The sequence below is a fragment of the Sciurus carolinensis genome, chromosome 10 (genome assembly GCF_902686445.1).
Source record: "Sciurus carolinensis chromosome 10, mSciCar1.2, whole genome shotgun sequence".
NCBI lineage: Eukaryota > Metazoa > Chordata > Mammalia > Rodentia > Sciuridae > Sciurus > Sciurus carolinensis.
The window spans coordinates 73,566,297-73,584,594 of record NC_062222.1 but is presented as its reverse complement, the minus strand read 5'-3'; the positions used below and the strand labels follow the sequence as shown (position 1 = coordinate 73,584,594).

Here is an 18,298-nt window from a genome sequence, read left to right as displayed (position 1 = left end):
TCAAGTTCCAGTTCCCTGACCACCAGAAGATCCACATTGCAAAAAGTGGGACTTTACCAAGCTTAACGCTAATGAATTTGAAAACATGTGACTAATAAGCAACTTATTCCTAATGGCTGTGGGGTTATATATATATATCTCTAGTCATGGTCTCATGGATAAGGGGTGTACCCTGCACTCATGAGGGCTTCCACTGTATTGTCCCCTCCTTAATTACACTCAATCAATAATCCTGTATCTTTTTTTTTTTAGTACTGGGGATTGAACCCAGGGGTGCTTAACCACTGAGCCACATCCTCAGCCCTTTTTTGCTGAATTGCTAAGTGCCTTGCTACATTGCTGAGACTGGCTTTGAACTTGTGATCCTCCTGTCTCGGCCTTCCAAGCTGCTGGGATTACAGGAGTGCGCCACCATGCCCGGCCATAGTTTGGTATTTCTAACACATATTTTGATTTTCACAGAGGCCAGTGCTGCTGAGGAAGCAGATGTGCATGTAGCTGTGGTGGTGAGACCTGGCAATGCAGGATTAACAGATGATGAAAAAACTTACTACAGCCTCATCACATCCTTCAGTGAACTATACCTGCCTTCTTCAGCCTAGAGGAAGATTTCTATAGAAGACCAAACTATTCCTCAGAGTTGTCCCCCTAGTGTCTAGTTTTATTCTAATGGTAAAGTAACTTACTTATATATACATACATACGTATGCAAGTATATGTATGTGTATGCTCATTAATTTTCATGGGCATAAAAATGAGAAAAGTCATCAGTTCAGCAAAAACAACTTATTTAAAGATGCTTTATATGTAGAAATAGTTTGAGACCATAACGCTAACCCTTATTGAGGGCAAAATGTAGTTGATAGAAGAAAATACAGATCAGATGTGTTATGATTATCAAATTCTATACCAAAATGAGAACTGAATTTTGAAAATTATTCAGAGGCCTATTATTTTTAATACTAGATATACTTCAGAGGCATTCTTAATAATTCATTACCCTTATTTAAGAAGATTTACAACAGTTGTATTTCATATTTGCCTCCCTTAGTACAAAAGAGCAAAATCAAGAAAGAAAACTCACTTGAGTCTTGATTAGTCAAGTATTTGTTACTTAAGAAGAAACTTACTAATCATTGTGTCACCCATAGCCAGCACTTGCCTTATTGATGAAAAAGGTTCACTGATATAATAGCTAAAAAAGAAATATGGTTTTTAATGTTTAACAAAATATATTCTAAGTCTGCTGGTTGTTACCAGTTGCTTTTCTAACTTTATCTTAGCACAGTTTAAGAATATATATTAATTGCTACTTAGTATTTTTTAAAATAAATTTTTGCTGAAATTAGTTCATGACACCAAGAAGAGCCCTAATATGTAATATTTTCCCCTTGAATATAAGAAATGTAAATTTTATAACAGTATTATTTATCCTGGTTCCATTCTAATGGGATTCCATGTCAGTTTTATGTTGTGATTAATAAAATCATCCTCTTTCAGTTTTACAGAGGTTCCTGAACATACTACCATAATCAAAACAAACTCAGATTGAAGAAAAATTTTAAAAATAAGATTGTTATTTTAGTTTTGTCTTAATTGTGTGTGTGCAATGTATGTGTTTAATGGAATTCTAGTGGAAAAAAATCATTAACTAGCATTTGAATTATATATACATACGTGGTTACTATTTCATCTGGGTTGTAAGCATTTCATTTATATTAGTGGGGTTTCTTACATTTTTGAAAGTCTTATGTTTGAAGTATAGCATATAATGCTTGAAGTATGCAATTATTTTCCTAATGAATCCTGCAGAAAATATTTTAGGATGCTTCAAATAAGGAGAAGGAAGTAGTCTTGTAAACATGAGAAGACAGGGGATACAAATGATTTTATGTTGATAGGTTTAATCTTCTAGTGCTAATTTAAAGAATCTAAAGACTGCAAAATATACAAGAGTAGAAAAATAGAAATGAATATAAGTAATCTTAAAAATGGTAATAATTTGTAAATGATGGCAAAATCACAAATGATAATAAAAGGATGAATTTTATACATTCTCTGGACAAGTTCATGGGTAGATGGCAGAACAGGGTACCCTTAGTAATCATAAAGGAATAATTGAAGGCAGAATGCAAACTTCCCTTTCAGACAAAGTGGTAGAAGCCCAAAATGGCTCAATGGAGCTCGTGAACAACAAGGAAAACAAAGGGTGAGGCCTGGCCTGCACTGTTGGAAAGAACTATGAGACTTCAGGATTCGTAGAGTCCAAAGGTTTATTTATTTTCATCCAATGGTGGTAAAAAGCAGCCAGTGGGGGACCAAAGTGAAAGGGGAATGGACAGTGGGTAGGAAAAGGGGGGAAAAAAGAAGAATTTCCTGCAACAAAGGTAGTTTCTGGAACTGCCTGAGATTATTCCTTCCTTCCCCTTGGCAAGTTCAGCTAGCTGTGGGTGGTTGATGAGGCTTGCCTGTGTCTTAGACCAGAGCTCTGACTCCAGGGGGTCCCAACTAACCAGGTCCAGTCATTTACCTCAAAAAAGCCAAGCCAAAACGGTCATGGTGAAAGGCAAGGGGGTAGGGGGAGTAGTAGTAGTAATTGGAAAAGTAAGGAAGAGCCTGGCACGATGGTGCACGCCTATAATCCCAGCAGCTCAGGAGGCTGAAACAGGAGGATTTCAAGTTCAAGGCAGGCTTGACAATTTAGCAAGGCCTTAAGCAACTTAGAACCCATCTCGAATAAAAAGAGTTGGAGATATAGCTCAGTGGTAAGTGCATCTGGGTTAAATCCCCAGTACCCTGTCTCCCTAACCCCCCACCAAAAAAAAAAAAAAAAAAGAAGAAGAGAAAATTATCCACCAGAATCTAAATTAGGAGTTTAAGGTGCTCAGTACCTAGCCAACAAAGAATCGAAGTAGAGAGGCATTTACTGTCTGTGATGAAGAAAGTTCCTGGAAAACTATATAAGTTACACTGAGTAATAAGGACAGAAAAGAAATATATTCAGGAGTTAGAAGAAAGTTGGAATATCAGATTCAGTTTGTCAAAGTGGGGTGTGAAAGGAGGTGGGAATAAAGGTGAGCTAAATATTTCTTAGATCCTAGAAACCCATTCACAGTTAAAGTGTGATGGAGTTGGATGTTTGTATGAACTTAAAGAATAAGTAAATGGGTTAAGAAGAAAGAAAAATACCTGTGAAAGTGGATAATGAGCTAGGAGGAAAGTTCAGATAAGTCCATGATCCTTAGGAAAGGAAGAAGGAAAAAATAATTCTGGGACTTTCAAAAAATGAGAACGAAGGCATTAAATTTTCTCATCATAAACATCTTTGCAGAGAATATAGGAGACAAAGGATTTTGAAAGTCATGGCACTTTTTATTCCTGTATCTTAATCCAAACCTCTAGTAGATTTTCCCAGTTGATATTTTAGGAAGAGAAAACTCAGACAAAGAGGATTCTCTAATCTTTTTTTATAATTATTAATGCATATTGTACAAATTGATGGGTTTCACTGTGATCATGTATTCCATGATCTTATCAACATTTCTGGTGTAGAAAGTTCTACTATTTGGCCTTCTAGAATTCTGATCTTAGTTGCTGATTCTAACCCAAGTCAAGTTACATAAGCAGAGATTGATAACTAACTGCCCTGGCCTATTGCTGAGACAGATTCTTGGCAGACTTTGCCCAGCAGATGGTGCTGTTTCTCCAGAAGAAAACTTACCAAGTGTAAGGCCATCAGATGGAGCTAAGAGGGAGGGAGCATTAGGAGAGAAAAAAAAACGAGTGTAGTTCATTTATTCTTAAAAGCCAATAGCATGATATTGCAAGAGTCAGAGTAGTTGTGAAAAAAAAAAGACAATGTTCTCAAATTAAATCCACCCACTAATATTCCTCTTCCTCTCCTTATCCCCTAAGATACATTTTTAAAAACAGTGATTTGGGGATAGACAGCTTTTCCATCAGTAGTGTTTAAAAGAACTCGTTTTCAGAATTTTTTCATTCCTATCAGAGGAAAAAGTTGAATATAGAATGTTCCAAAGCAGTTTGCTACCCTACCACCTGTGCTTTGATGACAAAATGATATTATCTTCAACCTAATACTTAGGAATACTTTGCAGATTTTGCTAATAATGCACTTGGAGTAATTCTAATAGAAGTAAAATTTACTCTCCTTACAAATTAACCCAAATTCATTCTCAGATTCTTTCAATTCCAGTTTCCCTTCATATATTTTGGTGCTCTGTTGTAAGGTGTGTGTGTGCATATATATGTATCTGTGTGTGTGTGTGTGTTTAAAATTCTTATGACTTCTTGATGGGTTGGCCCTTTAATATTATAATGTCCTTTTGTTTCATGTAACACTTTTTATCTAAAAGTCTATTTTGTCTAATATTAGTAGAGTGACTTCAGCTTCAGCTCTCTGTTCACATGGACTATGGTTATCTATCCTTCTGCTTTCAACCTATTTATGTTGTTGAATCTAGAATGTTTCTTGAAGAGAGTGTATGGTGGGTTATGTTTTAAAATTCATCCTGCCGTTCTCTGTCTTTATATTGTATTAGTTTCCCAGAGCTGCAAAGAACCACACGCTTCGTGGCTTAAAGTAACAGAAACTTATCCTTCACAGTTCTGGATGCTAGAAGTATGAAATCAAGGTGTCAACAGGGTCAGTTCCTTCAGAGGCACTGAGGGAGAACCTGTTCCTTTCCTCCCAGCTTCTGGTGATGGCCGACAGTTCATGGAATTACCTGAGATAATACATTACTCCAATTTCTACTTTATTTCACATGGCATTCTTCCTGTGTCTGTATCTTCCTATCAGCACAGCAGTTGTGCTGGATTAGAGCCCTACCTTAATCCCATGTGACCTCATTTAAATTATATTTACAGCGATTCCTTTTCCAAACAAGATTGCATTCTGAGTTTCTGTAGATTAGGATTTCAACATATTTTGAATGGGCAGAGGAGGGGGACACAGAATTTAACCCATAACAGCAAGAATATATCAGACTTTTCAGAGCCCTATTCACCAAAACATCTCATTCTTCAGCCTTTCTTACCAAAGTTTTTGGTTCACTTATTGTTTGCCTCAGTGTTACCCGTTATTCCAGGTAGCTGTAATTAAAATGTTTGGAAACTGGCAGAGTTCCAAGTTAGGTAAATTAAAGGAAAGACATTTGAGCCGGTCTTCCAGGGAGCTACAAGGCAAGTTCTATGGAGTGAATTGTTCCCCCAAATTCATGTATTGAAGCCCCATCCACAACTGTGATTACATTTGGGGATGAGGGATTAAGTAATAATTAAGATGAAATGAAGTCATAGGGATGGTGCCCCAATCCAGTAAGACTGGTAACCTTATTAGAAGAAGAGGAGACACCAAAGCTTCTCTCTAACATGAGGACACAGAAGGCAGCACCTACAAGCCTGAGAGTTCTCTCTAGAAACCTAATCACTTTGACCTTGGAATTCCCAGGCTCAAGAACTGAGAAAAATTTGTTTAAACTACCCAATCTATGTTATTTTGTTAAAACAGCCCAAACAACCACAATTCTTTAAAAATGAGATGCATTATTCTGTTTGCTGTGGCACTCTGCACCAGAAATAGGCTGTTATCTTCAAGGCATCACAGAAGTGGGACCAGGATAAATTAAACACCACCAAGCCCTGGTTTTTACTGAGATTTATTTAGCTGGCATTTCTTAAGTGTTCCCTGCTTTGCTGCACATTTTTGCTTAGTTTCCAGAATTCCGTAAAAGTTGTTTCTGATGGATTTTTTGCTTTTGTTACTGTTACATTTCAATTTTAACTAATGTCACCCCACATGCTTCTTTTTGGCAGTGGTACTGGGGCCCAAACCCAGGACTTCATGCTTATCAGGCAAACGTTCTTGCCACTAAGCTAAACCCCCTGTCTCCACATACTATTTTTTTACAATATAACATTGATCCTCCTCTTTTTGGAGATTTGTGATGCTTCAACCAAAAGAAGACAACAAACATGACGGTTTGTGACCCTGCAGGGTGGGTTATGATCCAGGCTCTCTTTTTTTTCAAGAGCTGGGGATTGAACAACAACTCTGGGAAAGCCAGGTACCGTGCTGTGAGAGAGCCCAGACTTGCCTGTGTAGAGAAGAACCAAAGACACCCCCAAGCTGAGTGCCAGTGTCCATCTCCAGATAAGGAAAAACTAGCCTTCAGATGCTTCCAGCCTCCATTCAGCAGCTTCAGTTGAGACCCAGATATGAAGCAAACACGAGCTGTCCAGGCCTTGCCTGCAGTTCCTGACCCACAGAATGTATGACTCTCATGAGTGATGACTTTATATTTCTACATTTTGTTGTAGTATGGTCAGCTGCCACAGTAACTAGAACAATCACCGAGTAAATCAAATGGTACCAAGCAGTGGACAGGGTTTTCATCCCTTTTGGCGTAGAAGTTTTAAAATGTCTTGTGCAAGAGTATGCACTTAAGAACATCAAGATTGTCTGATTTACCAGTGTCATCCCTTTCCTCCCTAGATTTTGCAGGTGTCCCCATCCCTGCCCCTCTTCCCCCAGTTATCCAGGCTTGAAACCTTGGAATGTCTGTGATCTCCTTTCTTCTTCACCCGCCTCACAGGAGAGCCAGGCACATGTCTTTTTCAGTGCCTCCCATCCATTTCTTCCCACTCATAACAACATGGGCTTAAAGCTGCAGTTCATTCTTACAGACTAAAATGCAATAGAAGAGAAGAAGGCTGCCAATCATAGGGATAATGCTTTTGGATTTACACTAGTAAAAGGGTACTGTTTAAAGCCATCCAAGGGCAAGTAATGGTTGTGTTTGTGGAAGTGCCATGTGTTTCGAGAAAACCGTCTCCTATGGGGGTGATGGAGAAAGCAGGCTGCTGGCTGGTCTGGCACATCTCTGGTCACTGGATCCACTTCCATCCTGTGTTTAGCCAGAGCCTTTTCCTCCAACTCCTTTTAACTTCCTCTGGTTACAAATCTAAATTTAGTTTATAATACAGAGGTATTAGATGTTATTTTAATATCAACTGGCAAATCTCAGTTCTGCTTTCTACAGACATCCTTAAATACCTTGCATCCTTTTCACTATCCTTACCCAAACATTTGTGGAGATGGCTTTTGAGGAGTTTAAAAAGGAAATTGAATACAAACTATGGGGTCACTTCATCTTCTTGTCTTAAAAACTTGAAATCTATCCTCAGTAGTTTATTTTGAAACTACATGAAAGGAAATTGGGTTCCAGCAGAGTTTGTACAAGGTTATTTAGCACTTGGGCATTTGACATGTATTAGTTGCTGCAGACCATCATAGGAAATAACCCTTTTTATAATGTGGGCCTTCCTTCTCAAGACATAGAAGACTTTGCTAGAACAAACAGGGCAACTATATTCTCTGAGTATCTGACCACATTAGCATTGTTTCCTAAATGCCCGAAAGGGTTGGGGGGACAGCTACCAGTTATTCATTTTAGTATCTATTGAGCACTTATCTATTTGCCAGGCACTGTTCTAGGTGCCAGGTAAACAAAACTCCTTAACTTTGTGGAATATGCATTTTAGGGGTGGAGAGAGACCGATAATAACAAACTAAAATGTGTCAATATCATGCCTATCACAGGACCATGTTTTAAAGATGCTTTAGAGCATGATAAAGCTGGAAAGAGGAATAAATTGTGCTGGGTGGTCTTGGAGAGGTTGCATTTGAAGTTCAGGGGCTTTAGCAAGAATATAGGTCCCTGAATAGGTGAAGAAGGTCAGAGATTTGAATATGTGGGGGAAGATTATCTAGGGCAGAGGGCAAGTACAAAGGACCTAAGGCCAGAGTGTACCTGGCTTTTGGAGAAAAACAAGGAGGTAGAGGAACTAGAACAGAAGGAAAGGTGAAAAGCAAGTCTTGATGGGCATTGCAGGGCATTTTAATGATTCAAGTTTTTAGTCAGTGTAAGGGAAGCCATTGAAGATTTTTAGCCAAGGAGTAATGAACTAATGAAACTGAATTTTGAAATGAAACTCAATTCACTGCTTCTGCTGGCAGGTGGGATCTGCACAACTGCAGGTCTCTGCAGCCAAGAAGTGTTAATGGTGGGCCTTGCCCTCCAGTGTTGCTGCAGATTCCAGCAGCTCATTGTCAGTTTCCTCTTTCTGGGTTCTTGTCTCATGGATTCAAAGAATGAAATCCAGAAACCAGAATGAGTGAGTATAAGAGTACGATTTCTTCAAGTGTGCATGGAAACAGACCTCTGGCAGGGGGAAAGGGAGAACCCATCAGGGCTGTCGTCTGAGCATCTTAGCCTAGGGGTTTATATAGCACTTCAGTCAATGCTATTGGTCCAAACTTATACTAATCAGGGTTTGAAAAAAGGACCAGTGCTGTTGGTCCAGAATTATGCTAGTAAGTATTTATGCTCTTGGTTAGTCCTGAACCCCATTCACGCTTGCCTTCCATTTTCTCCAGCTCCTCAGGAAGCCCGAGGTTGAAGGCAGTGAATCACACATGCTTGGTGGGTGGGGGTGGGGAGCCATCTGGAGATGCAGCACTACAAGGAGCACACTTCTTCAGCAGGGCCACACTGGGTGCAGCGCAGGCTGCCATGGGGGACAAGTTGGCTTGCCCTGGCTACCTCAGGCCCTAGCTGGGTTGGTGGCTCTGCACAGCAGCCTATGCTTCAGCCTGCCTGGGCCACCACTCTGCTGCTTCAGCGACTCTCCTGCCACTTCTCAGCATGTACCAGTGTCACTAATTTAGCTTTCTTTAATTTTTTAATTTTTTAATGTAATAGGGATTGGGCCCAGGTGCACTTAGCCACATCCCTAGCCCTTTTCATTTTTTATTTTGAGACAGGATCTTGCTAAATTGCTTTAGGGCCTCACTAAATTGCTGAGGCTGGCCTCGAACTAGAGATCCTTCTGCCTCAGCCTCCCAAGTCAATGGGATTACAGGTACGTGCCACCGCACCTGGCTAATTTAGCTTTTAACAAGATCATTTTGACTTCTGTATTAAGGACCACTGAAGGGAGCAAATGATGGAAGCAGAGAAAAAAACTTTTGTAGGTTATTCTAAAAATTCAGAATAGAGGGGCTGGGGCGATAGCTCAGTCGGTAGAGTGCTTGCCTTGCAAGCACAAGGCCCTGGGTTTGATCCCCAGCACCCAAAAAAAAAAAAAAAAAAAAAAAAAAAAATTCAGAATAGACAGTGGTGGCTTTGACCAGATGGTGGTAGGAGACAACTGTAGTAATATACTTTAAAAGTAGAGCAGACTGGAGTTGCTGACAGATGTGGGATGTGAGAAAAAAGAGATAAGGGAATGAGAATGAGAAAGATCACTCTGAGCAACTGAAACATGAATGTGCTCAACTTAGATGGGAAGACTGAAGGATGAATTTAAAGGAGTAAGATCAGATATGCTAAACTTGATACCTTTTTTTTAAAATTTTTGATTCATTGTACACAAATGGGGTACAACTATCGTTTCTCTGGTTGTACACAGTCATACCATTTGCATAATCATACATGTACATAGGGTAGTGATGTTTGTCTCATCCTATTGTCTTTCCTTCCCACTACCCCCTCCCCACCCATTTCCCTCTACACAATCCATCCTTCCTCCATTCTTGCCTCCCCCCGCACCGTTATGTATCATCATCCATTTATCAGAGAAATCATTCAGCCTTTGATTTTTTGGGATTGACTTATTTTACTTAGCATGATATTCTCCAACTCCATCCATTTACCTGCAAATGCCATAATTTTATTATTTATGGCTGAGTAATATTCCACTGTGTATATACACCACGGTCTCTTCACCCATTCATCTACTGCAGGGCATCTAGGTTGGTTCCACCATCTAGCTATTGTGAATTGAGCTGCTTGAGATACCTGTTAAGTGGAGATGTTATAAGGCGGTTGAATATACAGATCTGGCATTTAGAATAGAGGTCTGGGCTAGAGAACTTGAAAAAGGTCAGCACATGGCAATATTAAAAACTAGAACACCAGATGAGGTGACCACAGAGTGTGTGTAGACAGGAAAAGTTCCAAGGACTGAACTGTAGGTTCCAGTGTTAGGATGTCAGGGAGAAAGAAGATAACCCGGCAAAGGAAACTAAGGAATAGATAGTGAAGCAGGGGGCAAACTAGAAGGGCATGATGTTCTGAAAGCCAAGTGGAGAAAATGTTTCAGGCAGGGCGGTGTGCAGAGGGACCATCAAACTGCCAAGTGTTGCTTATCTAGCTAGACAAGGTAAGAAGAGCTCTGAGAATTAAACCAACCCCACAGATAGCCCCTACTTCCATGTCTGTTATGATGGGTTCTGTAATGATTTTTAGGAGCTTCCACTTAAGAGGAACAATGACCAAAGAAGCTATGAATACCGTGGTGGCCACTGGGCTGTTCACAGTGTTTCTCCCATTCTGGGCTCATGGTAGCAGTGCCACTCCTAAATATGGCCACATGATTTGTCATAACCAAGGAAATATAAGCTTCTGCAGAAGCTTTAAGAGCCAGCGAACAGTCTGCTGCATATTCCAGGCTATGAAGAATTGTGGAAGCATGAGACGAAGCCTGTCAGCCAGAGATGGACAGACTTCCTGGCTGACCCTGATAGACATCTAGTATGAGAAATAAACTTGAATTTTGTTAGTTTTATCTTAGGATAGCAAAATTCATCCTATCCTGACACAAAGACTGAAGACAAATAATAGTGTCCCATGCTCCAATTAACCAGCAAATCACAAATTTTAAGGATGTAAAAGTTTTCTTTATGAGGGATAAAGAAAACCCAGCAAATAACACAGATAATAGTTTTCCTCACTGTTAGTTCTCCATTAAATATCAACTTGTCTTGTTCAGAAACTTCCAAAACATAGTGTATTGCCAACTTTGTTCCTCTAGGCCATACAGGAATGCTCGTTTCAAATGCAGATTCCCCCTTATGAATGCTGAAATTCTTAACCCCAAGGAGACTTCATGATCCTGTTCTTTAGGTAAATAATGTGTGGCTGAGTACAAAAATATTTGTGCCTTTGTTCGAAGTTCCTGGCACAGAATTTTTGGAACTCTTGGGATGTGCGGAGTGACAGGAGTGTCTACTCTCATTGGACCCTTTTGATCACAACAGTGATAATGAGGTAACTTAGGTGGGTGAACCTGCATAGTCTCAGGATGTGGCTGGTCACCAGAAAGACTGGGTGCTGAGACCTCCAACCTAGGAAAGGGGTGGGGACACTGGAAGTAGAGATATAAAATAAACTCTCAATGAGCTCAAGAGATCCAGGTTTATAAACACCAAGGTACTAGGATAGGACGCTCTTAAGGGCATAGAAGCCCCATGCATCTTCCCCTGCCCTGTCCTGAATTGTAACTTTTATAATAAACCAGCAAAACATATTTTCCTGAGTTCCGCAAGCCATTAATAGCAAATTCTCATACCCCATCTGGACAGAAGTAGGGATAGTCTTTTTTTTTTTTTTGGGGGGGGGTGCTGGGGATTGAACCCAAGGCAAGCACTCTACCGACTGAGCTATCTCCCCAGCCCCTGGGATAGTCTTATGCAACTGAACCTGTATACCTTGGAGTCTGACACTACTCTGGGTAGTTAAGAGTTGAGTTGTAGACACCTAGTTGGTATTCAGAGTCAGAGAATTGGTTGTTGAAAACAACCTACCAATGTAACACTTCTTACGCACGCTTCAATAGCAGAGAAGGAATGTTAGTGCAAGAGACAAGGAAATCACAGTTCTGCATAAAAGAATTTTATTTAATGGCCAGATCCCAATGAATAATGTTAGTCATTGCTTGATTCTGCTCAAATGTGCTATTAGATATACTTTTAAGAAAGTGTACAAGTGCATCACCAAAAGCTGTGTAATTTGGATTGTGTAGAGTAAAATAAAACTTCATAAATCTTTGTTCTTTGATAAAATTTTTAAAATATAAAAATGAAAAAAAAAAAAACAAAAGCAGTATTCAAAACTAATAAATGTCACCTTGGACTATTTACAGTAAGATGCCTTTATAACAGAATACTCTGCTTGATTCTTTTCCTCACATTTTAGAGGTATTCTCACTCCTTCATCTGACCCTTATTCATGAATTTTTCCTCTTGTTTCTCACACGAAACAGCCATCTTCTATTTTCTTGCTCATCTTTGAGTCTCTAATACTCCTTTTTCCTCACTGGTAAATGATTTAACAGTTCTATTCAACAGATGTTTATTGAGCACCTAATATGTGCCAGGCACTGTGCCAGGAGGTGGGGATAAATACAGATGAAAAGACACCAACCCCCTTCCTCAGGAAGCTCAAGAGTTTGGGTTGAATTTTTTAAATATCTTTTACATAGTCCATGAAAATCCCAGGTCCCTCTGAAGTACATTTGGAGATACCCTGAAACAGTACACTTGTCGGGAATCCGTCCACTCAGCCCACTGCCTATGTGAGGAGTTTGGAATTCTGCTCTTTGTGAAGTAGAGCCTCAAACACCCACCTACCCAACTCTTATCAGGTGGGAACCACATATTGGGCAGTAACATGAGTGTAATATTTTAATTTGCTTCCACAAATTCCAAATTTGAAAAGCCCTTAATCCAAAAACTACCAGATTTGAGCAATAGCTACATATTAAGAAGGCCTTCCCTGATTTGGACTAACAAGATGCTCTCAAACTCCTGTCTTTTCCTAACGTGTCCAGCAGGAACTCTTGCTGTTACCTCCACAGGCTCAGACTTCTGTGCATTTCTCTATGAAATTTTCCTTCGTTTCAAACATAAACCTGTAGGTGACCTTTTTTTTTTTTCCTTTCTTCGTGTTTGAACCCAAAGCAAGCTCAGTTCTTGCCTTTGGTCTACATCTTCTTTGTCCGTGAGGTCTAGAGAGACCCATGAGAGTTACTTTAAAAAGGTAAACGTGAGAGAATAAAAACTGTACATGACATACCATGGAAGCAAAAACTAAACCACAGCCTCGCTGCCCCCATCCAGTGCCATTCGTGGCAGACCATGTCCCTGGAGTATTCACACCTGGCGATCTTTCTCAGGCACAGCGAATCAAGTCCGAATCACGGTGGGCTTTCCGCTCGCACTCTAGCATGTTCCGTTCATGGAACCCACACAGCAGACCGCTGAACAACGATGAAGGGCGCGTTGGTGAGAAGTTATGTCCAGGACTTTTCCAGGGCCAGATCTGCACACAGTGTCCATCCAGTTCGGTGACACTCATGCATTCAAGAATTAGAGCCAGATTCACAACTTTCTCATGAGCTAGTTCCAAGCCCTTTGGGCCTGAAGGCAACTTAGCGAGTTGGCATTATTTTCTTGTTCCATTTGTCCCCCTCCCTGCTGGGGTAGGGAGATTGTGTTTGAAACATGTGAAGAGGATAAGCAAGGCATACTGAGAGGGGGGGACTGAGAAGTGATCATGCACAAGCTTCTGGCTCTGTCGTGCATATATTTTCAGTGTAACAGCATGAATTTCGACACATAAGGAAGGGCTTGTGCTTTTTCATGAAAGAAATAACTCGCCCTGTAAAGCTCATTTGGCAAATGTGGCCATGAATGTGTGTTTGTGTGTGTATTTGAAATGTGTCAAGAGGTTATGCGTCGTGTCCTGTGGGTGTGTCCTACTGGTCCTTCCCCATTGTCACACCCACCTCACCAGGACAGAAAAACTGATGGGTTACACCTGGTCGGTTTGATACTCAGAAGCTTCTGACAGACTTTCTGAGAAGCTCAGGAAATTCTCCTGGTACTCAGAACACACAATCTCATAGCGGTAGTGCCGGAACTCCACGGCAAAGGTGCCAAAGTAAGACAGGAAGCACATGACCAGGCCCCACTGGACCCTGGCTGCATACATGTGGATGTCTTGGGCCATGAGGATGAAGTCTGGGGAGAAGCAGTCAAGGAAGGCACCCTCATCAGCCACAGTCGTTAGTACTCCCCCTCACCAGCAAAACCAGTAGCTTGACAGAGCTTGCTAAATGCCAGTATTTGCATGAGTTATAACAGATAACTGTAGAGCTTGTTGTGCCAGGTGTGCTTCTAACGGTGCTTTCATGAATAATCTCAATTCTCACAGCAACCCTGTTATCATTGTCAATTTTATAACAGTAAAGAAACTGAGGCCAAGTGGATAAGTAACTTGCCTCAGGTCACTCATGTGGACGGTAATTAGTAGAACTCAACTCACAAGCACTCTGACTCCCAGACCAGGTATTCAACAACTGCACTCTCTCTCTGCCCAATGAAGTGTGAGATTAACAAAAGAATTACAACTCCAAATTTAATTAGTGAACCAAAAACATAAAGCTATCTTTTAAAAAATCACTATGAACAACCATAGATTTATAGTTATATCTGCAGAAATAATTTTGTACATATCAAGTTGCTAACTACCTCCACCTAAGCTGTGTTTGGCTGTGACCCCCTTTCCTCTTCTAATTTTCACCATTCTCTTCTAGTCAATACTGATATCAATCCCTGATATCATAATATCACATTAAAACTTATGCCCAAGTGAAAATATGCAACTAAAAAAACAAATAGATGAAAGCCTTATTCCTGACTATATCTGGTGTGTGTGTGTGTGCATGTGTACATACATACCACAGTATATATGGAGGTAGGACCCCCGAAAGGGGTGAGAAGTTCATAGCGTGTTTTAATGAAAGGCCAAGAAGCTGAAGACTGACTACATTTAGAAAAATCAGAAATGTCCCTTTAGAATTAGTTGTTTCTTCATAACTTAGACCTAGAATTTCGGGAGATTTTCAGAAAGTAAGAGTAGTGAAACTATTTCGGTCAAGCTTTGTTTTCTTGATGAGGCTTGGATCCCTTCACCCAGGAACCAAGAAATAGTTCCAAGTGTTCAGAAATGACATGGATTAGAATCAAGTGTAAGCTCAAAACAATAATTTAAAGTCTGTGCAGACTCATCTGACTGAGGATTCAAAATATTGCCAAAGCCATAGTAACATTACTTAAGGTAATGGTGAATGGACAAATCAAATCTCAAATTGGCAGTCTTGACTTCTTTGATTTTTGTGTTTTTTATCAGGTTGCCAACAAGAAGCAAGTTGTTTGGTTGGCTGGTTGTGTAGGTATTGGGCATTGAACCCAGGGGCACTTTATCAGTGAGCTACATCTGGTCTGTTTTATTTATTTATTTTCGAGACAGGGTCTAGTTAAGTGGCTGAGGCTAACCTTGAATGTCTCACCCTTGCCAAATCACTGGGATCACAGGCCTGAGCCACTGTGCCTGGCAAGAAGTGAGTTTTTTTGGCTTGGATTTTAAGTTCTTAAGTGTTCTCTGTCTAATGTGACTGCAGAGCTTAAAAAAAAAAAAAAAAACAGTGAAATGATCAAATGGTTGTTAGTGAGGGAAAAGTAAATAAAAGACTCCAAATGCTCCACTAATTGGAGAATGTCTTTGAAAGCTAAATGCTTTCATGTGTTTCATACCCCCCATTCTCTGGGGCAGGGGGGAGAGGGGGATGGTGCAGTAACTGAGGACAAAAGCTGAGCCCAAATTTAAATCTTTTGCCGGGGGTTACTGATGATTGAACCTAGGGGCCCTTAACCACATCCTTAGCCCTTTTTTATATTTTATTTAGAGACAGGGCCTCACTGAGTTACTTAGGACTTTGCTAAATTGCTGAGGCTGGCTGTGAACTCAGTCCTCCTGTGATTCACTATTAGTACCTTTTAAGATTAACAGGTACATTGATACATTAAAAGTGCTAAGAAAAATGCTGAACACATCGTGAGTGACCAGTAAGCACTGGTGATTGAAGATGTGTAATTGTGTATGATTAATGATCTAGGAACCCTGATGCCCTTCTCTGGTTTCCTGAGGAGGAGGAACTATTAGAATGAACACTTCAGAACTTAGCTTCACACAGTGAGTGACTGATCTGATTGGTGGGATTGGAACTGGCAGGCTTGTGCTGGGCCAGCACTCCATCCTAACTAGACATCCCTGTGATTTGTCTGGGGTTAAGTGGAGTGAGCCATTTTCTGCCTTTCCCTGGTTTCTCTGCTAGCTACTGGGTGGGTAAGTTGAATTCCAGGGTTAACAGATGAGGCCTGCAACCTTCTTTCCAAACTTACTAGGAATAAAGACTGATTTCTTCTTCCCCCATCTGGCTCCTTATGTCTGTTCTCAATTGGTTCAAACTCTAAAGGAAGGAAAGGAAATGAGTAGTACCCTTAATCCTCAAATAGTTGTTAAGGAAAACTACACATGCAATGATAATCTAGTTTTTGAAATTTGTTTTCCAGTAAGGCTTATTTTCCTAAAAGATACAAATAAACATTCTAGTCCCTTGAAATTCATTTTAGAGTTAATAAATTAGATAACAAGATTTAATTAAGTCACAAATGAAATTTTTAAGATGAAAAAAAATACAGTTCTCTTTTGGTTATGCATCGTATGGTTTTCACAAAGGGAAACTTCATGACACCACTCTTACAGATTGAAACAATCTAGAGATGGCAGAACTTGCTTTTAGTTCTCCATCTCTCTTTAGCATGAAAAACTAGCCTGAGAGTTTTTATTTTTATACTTGTTTACTTTTCTGTTTTGTCTTGATTCTGAGATGAAGCCAGGAGCTATGGCGCACACCTATAATCCCAGTGGCTGGAGACATTAAGGCAGGAGGACGGTGAGTTCAAAGCCAGCCTCAGAAACTTAGTGAGACCATCTCCAAATAAAATATAAAAAGGGCTGGGAATGTGGTTCAGTGGTTAAGCATCCCTAGGTTCAATCCCTAGTACTAAAAAAAAAACAAAGATTCTGAGATGATGTGACAATTATCCTAAAACACTGGGAATGGCAACTCACAGACAACTTACCTGCGTTTTAACCTCACTAGCAAAGAACCTTTCACATTCAAAGGATACAAAGGACTACACAGAGAGTGATAGATGCTGACAGAATAACTCGTGGAATTCCAACTTTCCGTCCTTCATTCTTGATGTTGACTTTGAGTGTCAGTGCAGCCTGGATCCAGCAAGTCAACGTGCCAAATCCAAAAGTCAAGGAGGTTCCCACATTGTGTATTTCTTCATCGTTTGTGAGCTAGGGATGAATAGACAATGGCATGTGGAAGCCCATTTGGGAAAGAAGACATGCAAGCTAATGAAATATGTGAGGAGAGAAAGATATCTCAATACTAGATGAGATATTTTAGGAAGATGAGAGTGTTCCATCTCCATTGGCTCTTTGTGTCTAGTCTCAAATGGTTCAAACTCTAAAAAGAGAAAAGGAAATAAACAGTACCCAAAACCTTAAAAACATTTGTTCAGGAAAACCACTTAAGAGGTGGTGATCTGTTCTTTGAACTAATTTTTCAGAAAAGCCTTTTGGGAAAGGAAATGAAAAATGCAGAGGAGTTACATTAAAAAAGGAAATGTGAAAGTCTGCACAAGCATACATCCTCAAGTTTATTCTCCATGCTAAGGAAACAAGACCCAGGATCTGGCTATGTTCTTTGCAGACAGGATGGCCAATTCTAGCCAAGTCAAGATTTAATTAGCATAGACAATTAATAACCCTTGGGCTGTTCTTTACTCCTACAAAATTGACCTTTCTGTGTAATGTGGCCAACTCCATTCAGGAGAATTCTTTGAGTCTTGTTTCACTATAGTAATAAGAAAAACTGCCACTTATCAGCTCTGTTATTATTTAGAGACTCATTAAAGGATATTTGAAGATTCATAAGCAAAGCTATAGAGTCAGTAGGTTAAATGAAAGTCATCTGGATTATTTCATTTGGGGTTAGAGATATAAAATCTCCGATCTATCCCACTTATTTTAAAAAAATGTATATCACTTAAATTTCCTTTTGTAATTACATGCAATTTAATTACACATATGGGAAAATAAAATCAACTGTTGAAGGGATAGCTTTTAAACCTTGCTGAAAAATAACTGTTTTGTTATTTAACATGGTTGTGAATAGCTTTTGCATCAAATGAGTATTACTTTTCCTTTACAATTTTTTCTATTGTTTTTAGCTATAGGGTTCATCCCCCTTCCAGGCCCCACCTTATATTTTGAAGAAACCACTTTTTTCTCATAATTCAAAAATATGTATTTTCAAAATTTATTTAAAATAATGATTCCTCAAATTAAATTTCCCTTCTAGGATGTTGGTCTTCTGTGCTATATGCCATTGACTGCATTTACTTTTTTGTCAATTTAAACATCAATTTTAAAACATAATAACAGTTACAGGGTTCAAACTTTTAAAATTTACCAAAAAAAAAAAAAAAAAAAACAAGAAGAAAGAAAGA

The 18,298-nt window shown here is 39.6% G+C and overlaps 2 protein-coding genes across 4 annotated transcripts in view; one reads left to right on the top strand and one right to left on the bottom strand.

The window, feature by feature from the left end:
* Enoph1 (enolase-phosphatase 1) overlaps nt 1-9,547 on the top strand; it is a 69,397-nt gene extending 59,850 nt beyond the window's left edge. For both annotated transcript variants that reach the window (XM_047566070.1, XM_047566069.1), the window contains exon 6: nt 463-9,547. In XM_047566070.1, the coding sequence (XP_047422026.1) occupies nt 463-602 (140 nt within the window). In that variant the 3' untranslated portion in view covers nt 603-9,547. The remainder of the gene's footprint in view (nt 1-462) is intronic.
* Nucleotides 9,548-12,763: 3,216 nt separating this feature from the next.
* The window catches only part of Tmem150c (transmembrane protein 150C), a 70,321-nt gene continuing 64,786 nt past the window's right edge, over nt 12,764-18,298 (bottom strand). For both annotated transcript variants that reach the window (XM_047567202.1, XM_047567201.1), the window contains exons 7-8: nt 16,904-17,081; nt 12,764-13,888 (exon numbers count right to left, since the gene is read on the bottom strand). In XM_047567202.1, coding sequence (XP_047423158.1) covers nt 13,680-13,888; nt 16,904-17,081 — 387 coding nt within the window. In that variant the 3' untranslated portion in view covers nt 12,764-13,679. The remainder of the gene's footprint in view (nt 13,889-16,903; nt 17,082-18,298) is intronic.